This window comes from Crocodylus siamensis, chromosome 11 (assembly GCF_052110815.1).
Source record: "Crocodylus siamensis isolate JL-2025a chromosome 11, ASM5211081v1, whole genome shotgun sequence".
NCBI lineage: Eukaryota > Metazoa > Chordata > Crocodylia > Crocodylidae > Crocodylus > Crocodylus siamensis.
Genome location: NC_143405.1, coordinates 36280775 through 36302842, shown reverse-complemented (window position 1 = coordinate 36302842; position 22068 = coordinate 36280775). Strand labels below are relative to the sequence as shown.

General features: G+C 45.0%; 1 protein-coding gene across 3 annotated transcripts; it reads right to left on the bottom strand.

The window, feature by feature from the left end:
* Positions 1-1633: 1633 nt before the first annotated feature.
* TSEN2 (tRNA splicing endonuclease subunit 2) lies at positions 1634-20727 on the bottom strand. 3 transcript variants are annotated; one of them, XM_090021118.1, is made up of 11 exons: positions 20029-20718; positions 17496-17577; positions 17358-17394; positions 12492-13020; positions 12213-12290; positions 11505-11555; positions 8922-9060; positions 5245-5281; positions 4557-4668; positions 2436-2525; positions 1634-1924 (listed from the first exon to the last, which is right to left on the bottom strand). In XM_090021118.1, the coding sequence occupies exons 1-11, from the start codon at positions 20197-20199 to the stop codon at positions 1865-1867; spliced, it is 1386 nt and encodes a 461-aa protein (XP_089877244.1). In that variant the 5' UTR covers positions 20200-20718; the 3' UTR covers positions 1634-1864. The 3 variants fall into 3 exon arrangements, with proteins under 3 accessions (XP_089877244.1, XP_089877245.1, XP_089877246.1); XM_090021119.1 differs by lacking the exon at positions 11505-11555 and having other exon boundaries at positions 20029-20724; XM_090021120.1 differs by lacking the exons at positions 1634-1924; positions 2436-2525; positions 4557-4668 and adding an exon at positions 4676-4873 and having other exon boundaries at positions 20029-20727.
* Between the last annotated feature and the right edge of the window lie 1341 nt (positions 20728-22068).

The following is a 22068-nucleotide window of genomic DNA, read 5'->3' as shown; positions in this document are numbered from 1 at the left end:
AACATTCCATATCAATGAGCCGTTGACCAGTTCTGGGACTTAAGGAGTCGGCAGCCGCACCTAGCTTTGGACTTGTTCCACTGTTGGAACGCAAGGGCTGGCTCTGGAACCTCGTGAACCAACGGACACCCTACAGATTAAGAGACACTAACTACTTACTCTAAGTCGTCTACTTGTGCCAACTCGGCGAACCTCGAGGGCGGCTAAGAGCTACCTCAATTCCGCCCCACAAGCCGCGCGCTCGCACAACTCCGCAAAGCCCGCGGCTCCCCTAAGCGGTGCCGGAGCCGCTTGCCCGGCATTTCGCCACACTCTGGAACTCAAACTAGTATAGTCACATTACTGAAGCACTGTGCCTACACTAGTAAGCCACAGAGATGCACCTTAAAGGGCTGAATTTAATATAGTTTGGGAACTCCTCTGCCACAAGTAACCAGAACTACAAGCTTTACAATCTAAGGTACATATAATGCCCGTTATTGCAGTAGGGAGCATCTCACAATCTTCCATGTATTCATCCTCACATCTTTATCAAGTAGGGTAGTGCTGTTATCAGTGTTATTAATCATAATATATAAATAAAATATATTTGTATATTTTACACGTGATTGCTTTTTTAACTTTAACTGTCATTAAAGTGCAAAAGCTGTCCTGGAGCAAGGCTGGAACTCAGGGCTCCTCCACTCCATCTCTCCATCCTACTAGTCTTTAATTCTTTTCTGCACAGTGGTACAGCTTCACAAGAGTTCTGAAGAGTAACCCCCTTTAGTCTATACCCAGATGCTCAGGATTTCATGCTGAAGGTGGGAGAGAGGGACTTGAAACTGAATGCAGATCTCCTACTTTCTGGATGGATGCTCTAATCACCAAGTTCTTTTATGACAAGAGGCAGGAACTACCCTTGGCCACATTTCAAGAATGGTTCCTTCTCAATTTTCACAAGAAATAGCTTAAGCATATACTTTCAAGGGAGGGTTCTTGGCTGTGAATCTGAAGCAGAGTTTGGTACTTAAGTCCTATAGAAAGATGGGATTTAAAAATACCCCTGTCCCCTCAGCATTTCCCACCAGCCAGCTCTGAGCAGCTCCTAGTCTGTTCACTTGTCTTTGTGGATCCCATCCTGAAGCACCTAACTCCTGCCATACACTGCATGGGCTCTGGATTCCACTCTGGGGCCCAAGAACCTAGACATTAGGTGTTCTAGTGCACCAGTCCCTTTCCTGCTCTGGATCTACAAGGTTACATAGAAAACTGATGACAGAAGAGGAACCTGAACTGTCTTTCAACTCCTAAGCCTGTGCCACAATCAGCCATAATTCTTCCTCTCCTGGATAACACTGGTAAGACAAGTGGCAAAGGCCTGTGCTTTCACAGCAAAGATACCCAATGCCATAGAGAGAGGTAGTTATCTGTGCTAGTCAGAAGTCAGGCAGAAGGCAGGTTAGACAGCATCTGATGAAGTAAGCCCTCTGCTTACAAAAGCTTACGCTATACATGTGTGATTTAATTTATAAAGATGCAAATCTACCCTGCCTCAATATTTACAGTTTTACACTAAAGAAGTGAATGAAGTGTAGCCACTAAAAAGAAGAACATATTTTGAAGCACTATAGCAATACTAGTGCACAATGAATTGGAGGGGAAGAAGCTTTAATTTTTTCCACGTGGACGAAACAGTTACCAATTATGTGTATTAGTACACAAGATAGTCTTTGCTCAGTATAATTTTAAACAGCATTGATACAAGTATGCATCGCATTTTAGCAGGGAAAGGTAACTGTTCTGTGGAACAGATCTATCATGATAAGATTATACTCTAATTTGATTACAATAATTTGTTCCGTTGACACTATTTCTTATTTCATTATAGTTCATCTTGCTCATTGCGCTCACGAGAAGAGACCCATCGATTTACAATTAGTTCCTGAAATAAAACAACATCAATTATTACAAAAACAACTGATAACAACTGAAGCCATCTCCCAGTGGCCAGGTCTTTATCTAAAGGAAACATGTATAGTCTTCTACATAGGGAACTGAGGCAGGGATCTTTGGCACTACAGAGGATTTACTTGCAACCACTTTTCTCTCTTCACATCTTTATACCCACTACCTTTCTGGCCTCCCTGTTCTCATACTTTCCTTTAGGCCCACTATTACTCCTCATGTCTTCAACTTAGCACTAAAGGTTAATTCTGGGACCAGCTGCATCTGTGACCTCCCATGAACTTCTGCAAACGCGGGGTGCAAAAGAATCTATAATGCTCCAAAATCCATAACACAGTTTTGTGCTTTCCAGAACATAAAGCATGCCAGAGAATGAGCAACAATTTAAGGGTGCTGTTATGATAGAGAGACGGCACTCTCACCCCATCAGGGACAGCTCAGTTAGCATACATGAATAAATAATCACATTTGGAAGAAAGTTTACTTACCTGAACTTTAATACTTTTCATACATTCTGGAGATGACATTTCTTTTTCAGTCATATCAGACGGTTTAATCAAATAGCATAATATAAGCTCCTGTTGGTAGATAAATATGTCTATCTATGAGTTGGCTAGGGGGCAGGTAGCCCCCTATGTTTTTCCCCCTGTAGCCTTCCTGCCCCCCCCACTCCCACAATCTCAGCTCCCCATAACCTCTGCCCCTCACTTTCCACTCCCCACAATCTTTGCCCCTTCCCCCTACCCACCCCCTACAATCCTTGCTCCTCCCCACCTCTCCCTGCAGTCTCTCTGCCTCTTACCCCTCACCCCATTCCACACAGTGTCTGCCTCTCTCCCCTCCCCTCCCTTTTCTGTCAGACATTGCTTGGGCTCTGTTCACTCCTGGACCAGAGCACATAGAAGAACAGCTCGTGCTGACCACACAGCAGCATCAGCACTGCTGAATGGCCAGGCAGGGGACAGAGTTTCCATGTGGTCCATGCCTAAGGGGGAATCTAGCCTAAGCTAGCGCCAAGGCACACTTGACAGTAAGCAGGGACATAGGGTCAGAGGAGGCACAGAAACTGCAGAGGGCAGAAGGTAGGCAGCTACTGTGGGCCTGACTCCGACCCCAAGCAGTTGTCTGCCACCTGCCCCTTCTGCTTGCTACGCAAATCTAAGATGAGGGGCTTTTTTCTCCACAATGATGGGTGAAAAATACCTTATCTTAGATTTGAGTAAATATAGTAGATATGCTTAAGAAGAGAAAATATATCCACTAATATACCTGGAGTTTGCTGCCATGAGGCAGACATTACGGCTATGCAAAACAGCAGTGTTTTGATTTGGTTTCAGAATTGGCCGTTTTGGAGGACAGTGATTCATTTTGGTGTTTTGGATAACCATCTTGTTTCACTTCAGCTGAATCTCCTCCGAATCTGTTCTGAATGGGCTGCAAGCTTTGCACAGTCCTACTGCCCAGCCAGGCAGGGCTTGGGGCTTCGAAATCCCAGCAGGGAGCAGGATAGGGCTGTGGATGGCTCGTTCGGGAGAGGGTTGCTGCCCTCCGTGCAGGCGAGGAGACCCTGGCACGGATCTCTGATCCCTGTCATGCCAGGTCATAGGGCAGGGAAGCAGCGCAGAGTGGCGAGCAAGCCTGCTGGTCCCTGCTGCATGACTCAGCTCCACAGGGAGAAGAGATCCGTGCCGGGGGTCTCCTTGTGCCACTGCCCACCCCTGCTGCCTGGTGACATGGAGCTGTGTGGGCAGCGGTGGTGAGGAGACCCTGGCATGGATCTCTGCTCCCTGTGGAGCCAGGTCATGCAACAAGGACCAGCACTGCCCTGTGCGACCTGGCTCTGCAGACAGCAGAGATCCACGCCGGGGGTCTCCTTGCTGCTGCTGCTGCTTGCCCCAGATCTCCGCTCTTTGCAGAGCCAGGTCATGTGGCAGGAACCGGCACTGCCCTGCCATGTGACCTGGCTCTGCAGGGAGCAGAGATCCGTGCTGGGGATCTTCTCACCGCTGCTGCCCACCCCGTGCAGCCCTGCGTCTCCAGAGCAATATGGGGTGGTTAGCAGCCGCGAGGAGACCTTCAGCATGGATTTCTGCTCCCTGCAGAGCCATGGCACGTGGCAGGGCAACAGTGTACATCTGTTTCCCTGCAAGGCCAGTTCTAAAATTCCAAAATTTTCTGAAACATTTCCGAAACGTTTTGGATGCTTTGTTTCATTTCGGAGATGTTTTGGGGCCTTCCCTTTCAATTCAGATTCAGTTGATGATTGAGAAAGTAACATTTTTTACATAACTAATCATGAACTTCTGGAAGCCAAAGTATCCAAAATATTTTTCTTTTTTGGGCCATGGGCTGGAATAAGGCTTGGGAACACTGACTACGAATATCTCTCCGAGATGAATTTGGAGTAGCCCCTTCCGAAATGTGTCAACATTAGTCCTGATAGGAAAGGGTATGTTCACCTGACAGCAGCACTGTTCTGTGCTTCTCAGCCTAGAGAAGACGCATGCTGAAGTTCCAAACTCTAACACCACTCTTCCATACTAGATTTTAAATTATTACATTTATCATTGAAAACTATTGCCAGAAACAGAATAAATATCCCATGTTACCTTAGACACATTGGTAGTTGTTCTATTCAAGCCAGACAAAGACTTCCAACTAAATGGTCTGCGCAGTGACCCTTCGAAGTCATCATTAACTAATTCAGCCATGACAGAATAACTAGAAAATAAACCCAATGGATCTCTAACTAAAAGAAATTATGATCACTTTAATATGTGGTTACAGGTTACATTTACTAATAGTAAATGAGTGGGACATAGACAAGTCATGAAACCAATGGGTTATTTCCATCAGACAAGCAGGAGGTATTGGAGAGACCACTTATCAGTTATGGGCTTTCTTCCCCAAATCACATGGAAAATCCCTAAAAAAAGGGACAATGTTATCAAGATCAAATTACTTTTCTTGATTGCACTTGGTATACATGATGGTTATTTGTTTCCTTCATTTAAATTCTATATCCTTTTCTATGAACTCAAATTAAAATGACATGCTTATTAAAAATGTTTACCATGCATTCTAAGCAAACATTCCCGGCAAGATTTTTGTGGGGGTGGAGAGTGGGAGATGACAGAGCTGAGGTTAGAAGAAACATGCCAGGAGAATAATATCTGCACTGGGTAAGTACATCAACATGAAATAGGGAAGATTAATTCACTGGAACGAAGAAAGATTAATGCACATCAGTGAAATGGGAGATACACTTTTTATATTAAAAACTGTGGAGCTCCAAACCTTGCATGGTAAAAGGGAGGGCCTTTTCGATACAGCACTGCAATAAAAAAAGAAATATATTATTAGTCAAAGGATCATGGGGTCCCCAATTCTGTCTCAGTACCAAGGTTCACTTTTTAAAGAAACATTTCATAAATCTTAATTACATTACTAAACTTCAAAACTTTTAACTCCACTTACAGCGAAGCTGTCCTAGAGATGGCAGAGAAGAGAAAAAGGGTTCAAGTAAGAAGAAGGGATACAGTAAGAGGAAGACAAGAACAGCAAAACAAATGGAAACTGCTGCAGGGGAGAAGGATTAAAAGGCCAAAAGTAAAAGGTTAACATTGACAAAGTTGTTTGAGCCACTGGAGTATTACACACAGAACTAACCAAGTGTTGTCTAACTACTTTACTTTTCCCATCTGTAAGGGAAACGCTTTGTGTTTCTTAGAAAGCCCAAATGCCATGGAACTACTGCAGTTCCACACTGGAGGGCAGATGACAAAGGTAAAGAGCAGAGACTGGTGGTTCTATCAGTCTCATTCTCTCCATTTCACTGATAAAAAAGGTCCGCTTAATAAAGCCACAACTGGGTTGAGGTAACTTCCGGAGGCTGACTGCACAGTATCTCTCCACTCTGGCTACAGGCTTGAGGGAGCGAGAGATGTCTGGTCCCCAACCAGTAAGGAGTCTTCTGTGTACAACCTGCTTAACCAGCCTTTGGGAGGGAGTAGACAGGCAGCATCTCACTCTCACTGTAACAGTAGTTTGTAAATTAGTCATAAATAATTAACAAATATACCAGCTCGTTATTTAAACAAGCTACTTCAGAAACAGAGGAGCAAGGATGAACGTTTCTACGTATTCAGCTAAAGATATTAACTGGGTGGTACACATCAAGAGTCAGTGCCATGAAAACCAAAACATTTAGACCAGCAGATAAATCCTATGCCAGTCTCTCATCTACTACTTGGGATATTTTAGTGAAGAAACTGAATTCTGGGGCAGCTTCTGTACTGTGAAAACCATGCCTTTAAGAGTCATACAGTAATGCTATTGCTATTTATACAGCAATTTTTTGTCATAAAGCATGCATCATCGTATCATCAGTTCTTTCTGACTGCATAAAAATGTTGTAATCAAGAAATTAAAAATTAGCATAATAGTCAAGTTATTTACTATAGGAACACAGAAATCATGGAGAAGTAAGGTTGGAAGGGACTTCAAGAGATCATTTAGTCCAACCAGGTATCAAACTCCCAATCTTAGTCTTATTAGCACCATACCCAACTGAGCTATGCAGTCTCACATCTGGGGATACTACTGAATATTGGAATTTGTAAGAGATAAAAAGCTATCTTAAACTAAACCAAAAATAGGTAATATTAACTAGAGGTACACCGATACATTGGTCCATATTATATCAGCACCAATAAAAGGAAAATAAACATTATCAGCAATTGGGCTGATGTGGCCTATAATGTTGCTAATAAATGCCACATACATTTGCGCAGCCACAGAATACACAGCCAGCCTAGCAGCCTCCGGCTGGTAAGTCTGTTGTGGGGAGGGAAGGGGTGTGATGGGGGCAGACTGAGGCCACCATGGTAAGGGAGGGGGTGGGGCTGGGGCTAGGACTGAGGCAGGCACTGACCAGCCAGGGCAGGGTATGGGGGCCATGGGGAAGAGGGGCAGATCCCACTGCTACATGCCAAGGTTCCCTCTAAGCTGCATGCATGCGCAGCTGCACACAAGAAAAAAATCTTACCGCGCAGTAACTTTTTAACGCTGTGCACCTGCCCCAATCTGGCCACAGGAAGCTGCAGGAGGGGTGAGGGGCAGGCACACTGAGATACCCGCGCACTCCCAGCCAGGATCGCAGCCGTAGGCAGGTAAGTTTCACTGGGCTTAGGCGTTGCAAGGGGAAGCAGATTGAGACCCCCATAGGGCAGGAGGGAGTGCGGTAGGGGCAGGGTGCTGGTCAGGCTGGGCCTGACTGCACCTTCTGCACAGACAGCCTGGTGCTGGCTGCCCCCGCAGTAGCTCCTTTGTGTAACAACTCTGCAGGTTTTCTGCAGGTTGGAACACAAGCTGAATGGTTGGGTGGAGCCATGATTTGGAAGGTGACACTGACAAACGCCAGGTGCTTGGGAAACTTTGCAACAAATCTGAACAGTTGAGAAGAGCAGCACTGAGCCCACAGCACTTAAAATAAAGATCCAAGTTGCTATAGCCCAAACAGAGGCTCTCTTATCACAGGGCTCTGTGGGGGGCAATGGCTGAAATCACGGAGAAGAGCATGTGATTTAAAAGCAGACAGTGTGGAGGGACTCCGATTTCCATTCCAAGGTCCTGACAGCAGTTAGGAAACAGTGGAAGAAAGGAATGACCATGGACACACAACTGATAATGGCATGCACAGATGGGAAAATGAAGGTAAAATGTTTCCCATTACCACTGAGATAAAGGGAGTGAAAACATGTTTTTCTCCAAGAGGCTCAAGACGCTAGAGCAACTGATGAAGGCTTTGGATCAAAGCAGCACACACTGACAGGAGAAGGCAGAACCAATTTGGGAAAGGACTGAAGCGATGCACCGCCAGCACGCTCATGGACCTCTACACCTTAGAGGGAACATTGCTATGCATACCCCTGGGGGAGCCCTGGAAGACATGTACCCCCTGATCTGTGTGTGGGGCGAGAGTGAGCTGCCAGGGGTCACTGGGGCTATGCCTGGGGCAGGCGACAGCAGCACTGGGAGTGGAGTCTATGGGGGGTAGGCTATGATGAATTTTGGGGTGGTTGTATCCCCAGTAACCCCCCTCACCTAAGCATCACTACTGCCTGCCCCAGGTCTAGTCCTAGCCCAACCCCTTGCTGGGAAGAGCTTGGCAGTGCCGCCAGCTGCACCCTGCAGCAGCAGCCTGCCCTTGCCCCACGCACACATAGGGGGGCACACGCCCCCGCTATGCCTGCCCCAGGGTCATGCGCAGCCTTCCCCCTCCCCATGCCCCCCAGACAACAATCTCAGGACTCTGCCCCGTGCCCAGTCCTGCCCCAGCTGGGCAGCGCCTGCCCCATCCCCACTCCCTCACCACAGGGTCCCCCCCATTCCCCTTCCCCACCAACAGATATACCAGCTGGACGCTGCTCTCCAAGATGCCGGGCTGCTTATTGGCAATCGGATTGGTATTGCCTGGTATGGCCCATTAATAATCTGCCATCAGTATTGGCCCACAGATTCTTCATCATGCATCCCTAATATTAACTACAACTTCAGTATGTTCTGTAGGGTCCAATCCAACTTCTACTGAAGTTAGCGGAAAGAATGGCAGAAACAGCAGGGGGAGCTATATTAGGTTCTAAGAGCAAAGGAAGTATAGTCCAATGTAAGGGTCTGGGAAGTGAATTCCAGCGTAGTCCCACACCAGTATCATGCCTACAAGCCAGAAAAGCAAGTCTTTCAACTGCTTGAATGATGTATTGACACCACTCAACCCGTACAGGGGCAACAATGTCTGTCATTTGTGGTAGTATACAATCAAGCCATAGATGTCTTCTGCTATACACAGGAGATGGGAAAGACTGCTCTGCTCATGAAGCTCCAACAGGAAGTTTAAGTGGTGTGAAAAATCTTGCACTGGCTTTCACACCTGAAAGTCAGTTGTAACTATTCTGTTTTTAAAGCGTACTCACAGAAGTCAGTTCCATACTTCAGTCCTACTTTGGGGACCCATCCCTTACTGCGGAAGTAGTGATATGCCATGTATGTTGTTCTAAAACTGGGCTGCACTTCACCAAAAACTTTCCATAGTTCCAAGATAGTTAAAGGCTCCTGAAATCACAACCAGAAATATTATTAACCAATGGCCAATATTATTATTACACTAACATAACAACCTGCTGCTCTTACAAACTGAGAAAGACCTAGAAAACTATACATCAAATACTGTGTTTACTGGATTATTTTGGTGAAACAACAAACATTATAGTCTGACTTTGCTTGAGAGAAACACTACAGAAGTCCACACAGTTTGAGGAAGCAAGAGTGGTTTAAAAAAAAACAACTTAAAAACTTTAAAACTGTTGAGGTAGGAGCGTTTTGCTAAGTTTCCTGGCTGGTAGCTCAGGACTCAAGAATAAGAACACATACATCAAAGGAAATAAAAACATTTTTTACATGAATACAAAACACTTAGAACTCAAACGATATTTTTTTGTGGGGGGGAAAGGGAAGGACATTCCTTAAACACCACACATGCAAGCAGATTTGAGCCAGGGCTTTTTGCTGCAGCACATATGCCCAGACATGCACTTTGTTGTGGAGCAAATTGTGCCTCTTGGGGCAAAATAACTCTGCCTGGCTCCTCCCGGATCTCCTCGGGAGGCTGGAGAAGAACAGGAGAAGGAGCAGGGGGCTAGAGAGGAGCAGGGGAATGAGCAGGAGGCTAGAGACAGCCCCTGGAAATGTGCTGGAGACATTCCCCCATCTCCAGCTTCCTGCTCATTCCCCACTCGTCTCCAGCCTCCTGAGGCTGGAGACGAGCAGAAGAATGAGCAGGGGGATGGAGATGAGCAGAAGGCTGGACACAAGCCCCTGGAAATAAGCTGGAGACTTCCCCTACTGCTTCCAGCCTCCTGCTCATTCTCCTGCTCTGTCAAGACTCCTGCTCCTTCTCTGCTACTGCTGATGAGTGTGGGGGGGGGGCTGGGAGAGCGAGCGGGGAGCTTGGGGAACCAATGGGGGATGGGGGGAACGAACAGGGAGCTGGGGGAACAAATGGAGGCTGGGGCCAGGCGGGGCCTCAGCCAAGGTCATCTTCCCCCTCCTCCAGCCCCCACCCCACTACTTACCTGGCACAAGGCCAGTCCAAGTCCCTTCAGCACCAGAGTAAGAGCTAACCACAGAGACACTCTGGCAGGCTACCAGAGTGTCTCTGTGGAGGACCAAGCCTCTGGTTGCCTCAGGTCATGTCCGGGAATGTGCCCTGACCCGTTTTCCCCCCCCCCGAGGTATCGTTTGACTTCTGGATATACAGGGGTCTAATTTTGCCCCCACACTGCAAATTTTCCCCCCAGGGTCTGAAACACTGCAAGAGGCATATGCGCGCTCATCTGGACGTGCCCCTTGTCGCAGGGTATGAAGGCATGCCTGCTCCTTTAAGGGCAGAAGCAGCCTAGCCAGAGAGCCCTGCAAGTGAGGTAGAACTCCACAGCTACAGGTTGCCCAGGCAGCAGGCTAATGAGGGAATTAGTTGGCACCTTTGCACAGCCAGCTGACTGAATGGAGACAGGGCCCTGGGCACACATAAGCCCCAGGGCTGGGGCTGGTAGGGGTTTGTTCTCTGGCAGCCAGCAGGGGAAAGAGATCCTGCACGAAAGAGCTACCCAGAGAAGTCTGGTTGCCTGATCTGCTGCCTGCAAGACTAATAGCGCTCCAAGAGCTCACAAGGTACCCAGGGCTAGGAGGTACACAATGCTAGGGGAGAAGTTTGTCTTCTTAAAGGGGCAGAGTGTGGCCTCCAGTTATTGTTATCTTATAGCCCAGGGGCTTATGTTTGCATTGTCATCTGCACCAGTGGTTTTGGGATCAGCCAATAAGGGGAGGTGGAGGCCTCATTAGTGTCCAGAGGAGCACACACAATTGTGTAGAGCTCAGCACTCAGTTGGCTGAGACCCCAACAGAGGGAACAATAGTCATATAACACCCGCAAGGCATGGGGTGTGGTAAAGGGAAGGTCTTGGAGCCATGCATCTATCCCATAAGGCTTAAGGTGTCTCATGAAACACCAACTTGGAGCAGGACCCAGCAAGGGGTCCAAGAATCTGGAGGGTCTAGTGGGGTTCAACAGGACCATGGCTACACAGAAACTGGTGGGCAGCCTCCCTACTCATTATTTTTACCAACAAGACTTGGCACAGTCATGAAGCCCTTGGGGCATCACAGCCATCCCTGGGGCGCTGTGACACCTCTTCTAAAACCCATTTTTCTCCACTTTTCCCCACCAACACTTTTCTTTTCTAGAATGAATCTGCTCATCTGCCTGGGTGTTCCTAATAACAAGAATGAGAATTTCTGGCCAATATTCTTATATCCATACAACCAGATGCATAATATTATTTGAGGGAAAAAATTTCCTTCATCTTGTCCAATTGCTGCCTTGGGATTAGTAGCACATGATGCTACCACAGTAGTTGGCAGTTTAAGTCAGTGAACTATACTCAGATCAACAACACATTTATCGGACACAAGTCATGTGACAAAACATAACATCTTACCTCACCATAATAAATACTTAAACATCCTAGTGCATACACCAAGAAAAAAGCCTGAAAAAAAATAGCAAGTTACATTACTGTATTTATATTGCATGGAGATTTCTCGGTATAAAATTATCTTGCATGTACCATAAGAACAATTTGAAAGTCACTAGCAGAGCAACAAATTGCCAGAGAATTACCTTTGAAACTTCACTACAATCTTAAATCTAACCATTAAAACTGCATTGCCATCATCATCAGATTTCTGACAATGTACTTTGGCTAGAATCCTTTGCATCCAATTCTTTAGAGCTCTGCTTGGCTAATGGATCATAAACTGGATCCCCTTCCAGACTGTAATTTACTCTGAGGACTGGAGCAGACAAAGACATCATGTTCTAATTAAAACAAGATATGTATTTCTGGAGAAACTGCCTGAAATGTTATTTGCCCAGATCTGCAATCATTTACTCATGTGATTAGTCCCTCTGAATTCACTGGACTTTTTACATGTCTAAAGTCTATTGGATTAGGCTCTTTAACTCCTTTCACCATATCCATGCAATCTGTGGATTATTTTAAAATAAGTAAACTTAACAAAACATTCTAAAGATTGTAAATACAAAAGATTGCTCTTCATTTATGGAAAAGGAATTAGAATACATTATAGCATACGTTAATGTTTTGAAGTTAAAAACTTGCAAAGTATTTAAAATATACACATACCTCTTCCAGGCTGAGTTGCAAATATTCAAAAATCCTAAATGGATTTCTTCTGCATACTAATTTTTCCTTTTTGATTGACTAAAAGAAGAGCAGTATCAAAATAAATTGTAAAGAAGCAAACAAATATTAAAGGTAATCCACATATTTTTCATTCAAATGAAACTTTTTAAACATCTTAGATAGTATTAACAATTAAAGTAGGCAAAAAAACTGAATGGTGAAAACAATCTGTGTTTAGCTAAATAAATTCTCCAAGAGAAAGGGACATATTTGGCTTACATTTGATTGCTCATTTGCAGCTTCATCATGACAAAAGCTACTTTCTTCTTCCTGTACCAGAACATATTCTATAGAACTGGCCAATCCGGAAGATATTTGTTGCTCAGTGTCGCCTTCTGACTTGCAACCAGTGTATATAGTAAAGTCACTGTGTTTCTGGCAATGTTCTGTAAGCATGGCTGTAGACTCCATTGCATCCAGTTCTTTAGAGCCATACTTAGCCAATGGATCATGAAGTGGATCCCCTTCCAAATAGGGTTTCTTGCACACTAGACTCTCCTTATGACATTCAACATTTGGTGCTATCACATCTCCATTAATTATGGAAGAATCTTTTGCAAGTTCCATTCTATCTTCTTTATTTTCTATTTCTGAAGACATTTTTTCACTGCATTGGTCAGCCTCTCCTTCCTCTTTCATAAATGGCAGGGGAACTGGCTTAATGTAATTTTCAAGAATTTTAACTGAGTCGTCATCAAGTCCTTGCTCTTGCATAAGGCTTTTAGCCCATTCTACATGACAATGGTACCTAGATAATGTAAATACAAGTGGAAGATTCTAGGATCCAACATCCTTCACTTGGTGTCTTAAAAACAACACAACACACAGCATAGAAATAAGTGTTAATGATTCTGTAATGAGCAAAGATTAATTATGCCATTAAAATGTGTTCTTACATTAATTGATCATTTTCTAGTTTCTGAATGAGTTTGCCTTGTTTTTAGACTCTTATGTTATAATGCTCTGATAGTGAACAGAGAAAACAACCTACAATTATCATGGCATTACATTTTTAAGGCTGTTATAAGTAACTGCATATTTACTGCTAGGTACAAAATTGGCTCCAAAAGAGGATGCTGAGAACAGAGTGAAAAACAGATGGCCCCTTTAACATATATCTCAATAACACAAACTTACTTAAAAACAAAGCCTAAAAAAATAAGGTTGAACTTATTCACCTTTTAAGGGCATGAACAAATAAACAAGGTAAGTAAGGGCTGTGATATACAGCATATCAGCTACATAGGAAATGCAACTTTAAACAATTCTACACCACAGTAAATGACAGCTGATCTGTGCTGGCTGACTTCTATTTTATTGAAGTCAGCCATCATTACAATATCACTACCTCTCTTTTATTAAAGGGTAAATTACCATTACCACAGCTTTAATTTATGACAGGGTAAAAGTGTGAATACACACAGTACTAGCATAACATAAGTATTGCCATGAAAAGACTTCCTGATTAAGTTGTACATGATTATCAGCTACTCCTGTGAAAGCCTTCTAGAAACAGCATTCATGTTCTTTATATTTTATACTGATAGGTGAAAATGGGATTTAAGGATCTTGATTTAAGTAGCAGCCAGGGAATGATGAGACAGAGACCACCAATGTCAAATTCCGATCAGATTTTCAGCTAGAAACAGGGCTCAGGATCTTTGCAAATTCCCCACATAAAATCATTCCATGAGGGTGGGGATAAATAAATAAATCTGTATTTTAGCCACCTTAAAAAAAGGGAGGAGGAACTTCTTCCTGGGAATGCCCATCTGCTGTTACACTGCAACTGTCACACCAGCACACCCTGTAGTTAGTTATACAAAGTAGCCAAATTGCCCTACCTTTGATCCTCCTAGACTTATTATCCCTACAGGATCATGCAACTATAAGAGCTGCATTGCAATAGTTTGCATCAGTACACTTTGATATTGATAAAAATGTCATTTCATTTTTAAACCCTGAAAATACGAAGGCACTGGGCCTTGGATATGTTTATATGTAAACAACTATGATTACATCTTATTTTTGAATGACCTTTCCAAAGGCACTTCTAAGATAATTAAAATACTATTGTAACTGGTTCTCAGTTAAGATGTCTTGTAAATGTGACTGACACTTTTTCAGAAGTAATTTACCACATAATGAAGACCTAAATGCATCTTTCCATTTTACATTTTTTTAACATAATGGTAGACAAGATACTTAATCCCTTCTGGAATGTTTTTAACTCTATACACTTACATCCCACAGGACTGTGGCATACAGCCTTCACATTTCACACTGAAAAAAATTAGGCTCGAAGGTACTTTATAAAGGCCACCAAGTAGTGTATCTTAATATTACCTGCAGAAAGCAAAAATACTGGGCTTGTTTTCACCCTCTCTCTTCTGTGATATAAAAAGAGCCTTAGAACCCTGTATCATTCCAAAAGGTAGAGGACTATAACATCAAAGATATCATATGGAAACTTTATTTAAATTATTGTTTGCAAAAAGCCAGACTACTTTAGATAAAAGCCATTCCACAATTCTTCATAAAGGGATGAGGAAACCTAGCGTACATATTCCAAAATCAGCCAAGAAATCCTCCAAGAGCAAAGGAGTTGGAGCTTTCCTACCAAGCCTTTGGCAACCCTAGGAACGATTTCTGTTTCTTTCTCGCTCTTTAACACTTAGCAGCCTGGACTTTGCAGAGGATACAGTTCATCATTAGCTAAAGATGACTATTTAAACTTCATAATATCCTCTATACAGATGTCAATACAAATATGACCCAAAGGTACAGAAGTGAATGTGGGACTATTATTTAAAAAAAATACCTTATATCTATATCCAAATAAAGGATGGCTTCAGCCATCCAGGTCTCTGAGCTAAAGATGAGATTTTGCCATCATATTTCTCTATTTTTCACATATGTTTTCTCTTTTTTTGGAAACATTCATAAAAGCAGGAGGGAACTGACTGACTGTAAAGGGAAAATGTCAAAACTATGTTCAAAATAGTCTCTTAACTTTCAGTTATTGTAATGAGAAGAATTACTTATAAAAATACTAGGCACTGAATTTTCAGAAAAGTATGGATTTTTTTAATTGACTGTGGCCATGTAAAGACATTGAGTTTCTCCTGGGAGAATGTTTGCTCTCCCAGGAGAAACTACAAGAGTACATATGTTCAGGATTTTTCTCCTAGAGCAAAAATGGCAACTCCAGTAGGAAAAAAAAAAAAAAAAAAAAATCAAACAAACAGGAACAACTAGAGTTAAATCATTCCTGGGAGGGTTTCTCCTGAAGAGTGAATGTCTGTACATATTGCCTTTTGAAAGAAAAGTCACAACACAGTCCTCCAGCATCCCAAGGTGCTTTGCAGGCCTTCCTCCTTTACCTCCCTCCCTCCCCCTCACTGCTGCCATTCTGTCTTCAAGCAGGCAGAGGGCTACAGAGCACTCTTAAGATCTGTGCACCCTTTGCTATGCAGTCAACACTGCAAGCTTTCTGCTCTTCAGGAGATCAGCATTCAAATGTCTGTTCAGGCATCTCCGTGTCAGTTTTTTCTACCAGAAAAACAAACCCACCAGAATTCCCCCAGACCATCTGAAAATGTGTACACAGCCAGTATTCCCTCAAATGGCATTTCCTGTTAGAAGCTAACTTCAGTACCTAATTTAGGACGTAAGTCTTAATTCTGCCATAATAATGAAGACAATTACAATGATATATTTTATAATTTTATATCATTTAAACTTTGACATCATTGGAAAATATATTTTACTTCTCACAATGAAGTTTAGAGACAGCAATTATAAGTAAAAGCAAAGTATTGTAAGAACAGAACAGTATATAAACAGGACCTTCAAAAAGTTACCTTAAAAATCATAAGATGTATAATGCATTTCTTATCCTAATCACAGAACAGACTTAAATCTGTATTGTACCATACTTAATTACCATACAATACATATTCACGATTCACAGATTTTGTACACTATTTATCCAAATGGAACACTATGAATCACACTACATCCAGCAGTAATACGAATGTCATTTGGCACATGTCTTTTTAATAAAAATACATTTCACTTTAAATGACTGCACTTGTGGTCCTATAGTTATGAAAAACAGTATGACAATGCCCAGAGAGGTTTTCCATAAACTTGTCAGTTTAACTATATAAAAAAGGCCCCTAACTTCCTAATTACAGAATAGTAAGTGCTATACCATCATGCAGGCACACTCAGGAAAAAAAAAATCACTATGTAAAATTTAAATCTTATAATAAAATGTTAATATTTTCTAAACACCACTGACTATGTTAGCCCATTCTGAATGATCCTAATAAACAAACAAGACAGCTATTTAAAAAAAAGTAAGCCATAAAATATTCCACCTCTCCTGTTGCTGAAATGCAAAAGCTTTATAATCAATAACATCATCAGTAATGTACAGCACAGCTAATCCTCTTTGCTCTCACTCCAGCTGCTTAATTAAAAATAAATTCTGTCAATTATTCACATGAGGAAAAAACCTCACAACCCCAAGGACAGTTGCCTATTAGGGGCTGTGCAAAATGGCACTGTTCCATTCTGACTTCAGTTTCGAGGTCTGGACAGAACAGTGTTTTGCATCAAATTTAATTTAAAGTCGAAACAGCCTCACTGTTTTGCTTCGCTGAAACAGCGAGACTGTTTTGACGTTTTGCCTGGCCATGGGGCTAGGGAAAGAAACTCAGCCCAGCTGGGCTAAGTTCCCAACCCCAGTGCTATGGTCAAAATGTTTTGACTAGCCTTTGTTTCAAGGCTATTTCAACGCCCTTTTTTTGTGCTTTGATTTTGCTGTTTCGACCTCGAAATGAGTCGAAACAGTGTTGAAACAAAACAGCCAGCGAAATTTCGCACAGCCCTATTACCTATCCTATTCTTAGCTGTTTTTACTGTGTTTCAGCAACTTAAAACAAGGAAGAAAAACCAAATTCTGTGAAGCATCAACTTATCTGAAGGCCCAGTTTGGAAATGGCTGAGTAAAAAAACAGAACGGAGAATTTACTGCTGTTTCACAAATACAAGATACAGTACTACAGTTGTACTTACTTTTTTGATGTTAGAATGGGCATGTTTATCTGGGTATCTGCATTAAAAGAGAAAAAAAGATTTAAGGTTTTTTGTTATGAAAAATACCAAGCACTTATTATAAAAACAGTCAAGAAAATAAAAAGTGGTGAGACTTACCTCGCCATTTACTAACCAATAAAGGGTCTGAAATACTGTATTCTGGTCGGCTTCTTGAAAGAATACCTTTTCCAAAATAGCCCTACACGGGAAGAAATAAAATGGCTGATTATCTGATTAAATGTTATTCATGAGCTAGGTACCCCTCCCATATATAACTAAACTATAAGGAAATCATCCAAAATATGTGAACTCTCACAAAGTCTCAACTTCATAAAAATCCACTTATACAGACATATCTTACGGTGCTCTGGGCTACTTTAAATAGGGGTTGCAAACCTATTCCAGAGGTTAAGGTTGCTAACAATGAATGCTTTTCTACAATAGTCCTCTCTTTCCTATATAGTGAGGAAGCTAGCTTTAGTGTCTCCCTGAAAGTTAATTATAGCAGGGCACCAAGTGAATTAAAGCTTAAATAGTGTAAATCAGAATTCCATCCAAAATTCGATAGATAGCTGGAATATAAGACAGGTCAGAGTTTAGAGGACGGATGGGCAAAATACAGTCTGTTGGCCAAATCCAGCCCTCGGGTGCACAGACGCCAACTCACTGGACCTGGCCCATGTGTGGCTGCCGCATGGTGCCAGACAGGACTGCTTGTGCCCAGCAGCATCAGCTGTGGACTCACATGGGGCTTCCACCACACTAGGCAGGTGGTGCCATCAGCTGTGGATGCTGCAGGCAAATTCAAGAGCCCAGATGCAGAACTTGCTGGTGGTTTTCAGATAGCACCACCCTCACAGCATGGCAGTCCTGCCCAGAGCCTGCCAGCAGCATCAGCTATGGACCCAGGTAGGAGTTTCTGCCACGCCAGGCAGCCATCAGCATGAGCTGTGGACACCACTGGCAGGTTCCACATTCGGGATTCAGAACCTGCTGATTAAACCTGCAACTGAGGCTACCACCTACCCACTGCCAAAGTCCCTATCTGGGTCCACAGCTGAGCTTTGGGGCTCCTGGCACACTATACCTCTGGCCTAGTTCTGGAAGAGTGGGGGAGGTAAAACAAGAGAGAGGTCTCCAAACCTCATTAAACAGCCCTCCAACCAAAATAATTGCCCACCCCTGGTTTAGAGATTTAGGCTTGCTTCCTTCATAAATCATAAACATTTGTAGCATTCTATTTTAATTACAACTGGCAGAAAAGCAAATACTTAGTATTAGTCCTGTTTGATCTCAGTATAGGAAATAAATATAGGGATAGTCATCCAATAAGAGAACACATGATAAAACAATGCCCAAAAACACAATGGCCTAAAGAGGACACACATCACTCAAGAAAAAGTCCTTCTGAAGTGAAAGGACCTGCATGTGTGTACCTAAAGTACATAAAACCTAGCCAGTTAGATGTTGTAGGTCTCTGACCTTAATAAAAAGTAAGAGGATACTAGTCACAGACATATATAAAATGTAAATAGGGCAAATGGATCAACACCTTTTTTTTTTAATTATTTCATTTTTTTTAAAATTCAAAGTGTTATTAACATTTTATACAATTTTTAGACTATGTTTTTTTACCCTTATTATTTATGATGCTTTAAGTGATATTCCAGAACTTTGCATATTCTTATCCGAAGGAGACAGAGCTATATGTTGTGAACTTGTATTGTTTCTCAAGTGCATCCTTCAGCATTAGGCATAAAACCAAACACTATCTATTACATGTCAGAGCTTCTGATGATCTATTCTAACAAGTAACCAGCTCATTTGGCCTCACAAACTGACTCAGGGCTGCAGGGTTCCTCATGGGCCAGACTGGGACCCACCTCCAGCAGTGGGGCAGGCAGTGGCCGTGTTAACACCCGAGGCTGCCTGAGTCACTATTTCAGCTCAGGGAACCACAGAATGTAATGCCACCTCTACTCACCCCGCTGTCAAAATCCCAGCCCCTTTGGGAGCCCAGTGGGCCAGATGATATGACTGCAACCTGTATGACATCTGCACTAAAACAGGGGTCCTCAACCCCTGGCCAGCAGGCCAGATCCAGCCAATGGAGCTTTGTTATCCAGCCCACCGGCTCCCAAGGGGTCTAGAAGTTTGGCTGCAGGAAACTGGTGGTGCCTTAGTTGCTGCTCCCCTGCTGCCAAATATCTGGACCCATGGGGAACCTGCCAGGCCAGACAGTGTGGTCCTGTGTGTTAGATTGGGCCCAGCCTAATCCAGACAGGGTGGGGCCCAACCCTACAAACTCACCCCATGAAGGAAGCCGGCCTCAGGCCACTCATTCTGCCCAGGCAGCAACCCAGCTGAGCACCATGGCACTAGAACTTTATGGTGTCTATACATGTGCTTGGGGGGTGGCATTTTAATTAGAGCAGCTCCTGGACAGCAGCTCTAAATAAAATGCCACAGCATCAATGTAGTCAGCATCCAGAGCTTCAAAATGGCAGCAAGGGCGCTTAACTGAAGCTAGTTTGATTCTGACATGCGGGAGGGTGAATATACACGAACATGACCGCTAGGAAGAAAACAGGGCATCAGTCTGACGGGGAACATTAAGGCAGCAGTTCCCGGGGAGACCCGGCGATGGCACCTGGCTGTACAGCTGCTCCATGTCCTCAGGGCTCCGGACCAGCACGTGGTTGTTCACCATTTCCGCCCGGCAGGGCCCGAAGTGCCGGGAAGCAAGCAGGGGAAAGGGCGGCCGGAGCGGCTCGTACACTCTCCTCTTCCTTCGCGGTGCCCGGAAACCTGCTTCGGCCATGTCTCGGCCCCGGCACTTTCCCTGAGGGCCAGGGCACAAATCCAGTCAAAGCGCGGCCCACCCAGAGCCCAGGTCCTGCGGCTGCGCCCTAGGCCGCGCCGGGCGGGCTCCCAGGGCGGGGCGGGAGCGCAATGGGCCCAAGGCGAGGCGGATGCCAGCAACCCCGCCCTCAATCATCACCCGCGACCGTGGCTCGGCTCCGTTCCCCAGCGGTCTCCCGTCACCACAGCAACCGCAGGGCCGTAAAGCAGCGGAGCGAGGGCGCGCGTCCTGCCGCAGCCTCTCTGTGGCGCCGGGGGAAGGGTGTGCGCCTGCGCAGTGGACTCTCGGGAGCCGGTGCAGGCCCAGCCCCGTTCCCGAGCAAGCGGCATGAAACTCCTCTGGGCTGTGCTGCCGGCTCCCCCGCCGCAGCCGTGACCTGGGCAGAGTGGCCTGCGCCGCACGCGCTCGCCCGGGCCCCAGGGGAAGGCAGGAGCGGCCTTGGCAAAAAGCGCGGAGCGGAGGGCTGCAGCCCGAGCGGTGGGAGGTGCCCGCGGGAAAAGGCCCCTGCAGTAGAACCCGTGCGCGCTGCACTGACCCGCGCTGGTTCCCGGGGGTTTGTGCAACTGCAGCTGGAGGCACCGAGTGTCTGCGGGGCCGTCCGGCCTTTGGGTTCTGGCTTAGTGGCATAAAGCGGGGTCTGGGCAGCCTCCGCTCCTCCACACTCCCGCCTAGGCGTGCGTGAGGGGCTGGGTGACCTCCCAGACACACACCATGAGCATGAGCAGGAAGAATTGATAGTCGCCATCATGCATGGGAATAAAAACTGCAATATGCCACAGATGAAGAATGAGGGGGAAGCAAGTGCTTTGTCGGGGCACTGACTGAACATTTAAAAAACAAAGTTGCTTTTTACACCACCTGAGCAGCTCTGGTGGAGGAGTTTCTAGAAAACAGCAGTCCTGTGTACTTTCACAGCACCTCCCTAATTCATTGTAGTATCTAACCCAGTGGTCTCCAACCTTCTTAAGGTGAAGATCACTTTTTGAAGTAAAGGGGCAATCCAGGATCTATCATCCTCCCCATCCCACCCCCTGCTCAGCAGGCCACTTCATGGGGGATGGAAAGGATGGGAGGGGGCAATTAAGGGCCCCACAGGTGAGGGACAGGGGCCCAGCTGGCTGGTGGGAAGGTTGGAGCCCAGATGGTTCACCCAGGCATATGGGATGGCTGCTGCTGCACACACCCCTGCAGAGGTCGGGGGGTCATGTGCCCTCCTATTTATGCATGGGGTGGAGGCAACTGGGGGTCAAGAGTGTGGGCCACAGGCAGGGCTGCGGCAGGAGGGGGCTGTGAGTCTGGAGTGCAGGGCAGACACCGGAAGGGCTGTGGGCAGGAGCTGCGAGTCCAGAGTGAGAGGCACTGGCAGCGCTGGGTGGGGGGGCAGGCAAGGGCTTGCACGGGAGGGGCAGAGGCAGGGCACAGGCATATCAATGCCCCTCCATCACTGCCCCTCCCCATCTACCATACCCCCTTCTCCCCCACCTCATCCCCTGCCCTCCCAGTGGTGGTGTTGCCGGCACAAGGTGCCCGAGGGAGGCAACAATTGGGTTCGTTGCCTGGTGTGCATTGCGCCAAATAAACACACTGGGGGGAGAAGCAGACAGAGTTTATTTGAGCTCAAGTAAAAGGCACAGGGAGACTGTATAGTCTCAAATCCTGCGCACTTAGCCCTGCAACAGTGTACTTTTTATACCCTGGTCAATTTTCTGCTGTGGTTTTCCACCAGCTGGCCCCCCTCTTCCTCCTCCCTTCTCTCTCCGAGCGGTGCCCTTGCATTCCACAGATAACAGTTTTAGCTTGCCTGTTTTCCAGAAGGACAGAAGATTA

Bases quoted from the DNA above. Each gene is read 5' to 3' on its own strand.
- TSEN2 (XM_090021118.1), bottom strand. From the start codon at position 20,199: ATGGCCGAAGCAGGTTTCCGGGCACCGCGAAGGAAGAGGAGAGTGTAC. The intron at 17,578-20,028 runs GTGCCATCGCCG...CTTCCCGTGTAG, and splicing joins TGGAGCAGCTGTACAGCCAG to GGCTATTTTGGAAAAGGTAT. The intron at 12,291-12,491 runs GTAAGCCAAATA...CTCTTCTTTTAG, and splicing joins CTGCAAATGAGCAATCAAAT to TCAATCAAAAAGGAAAAATT.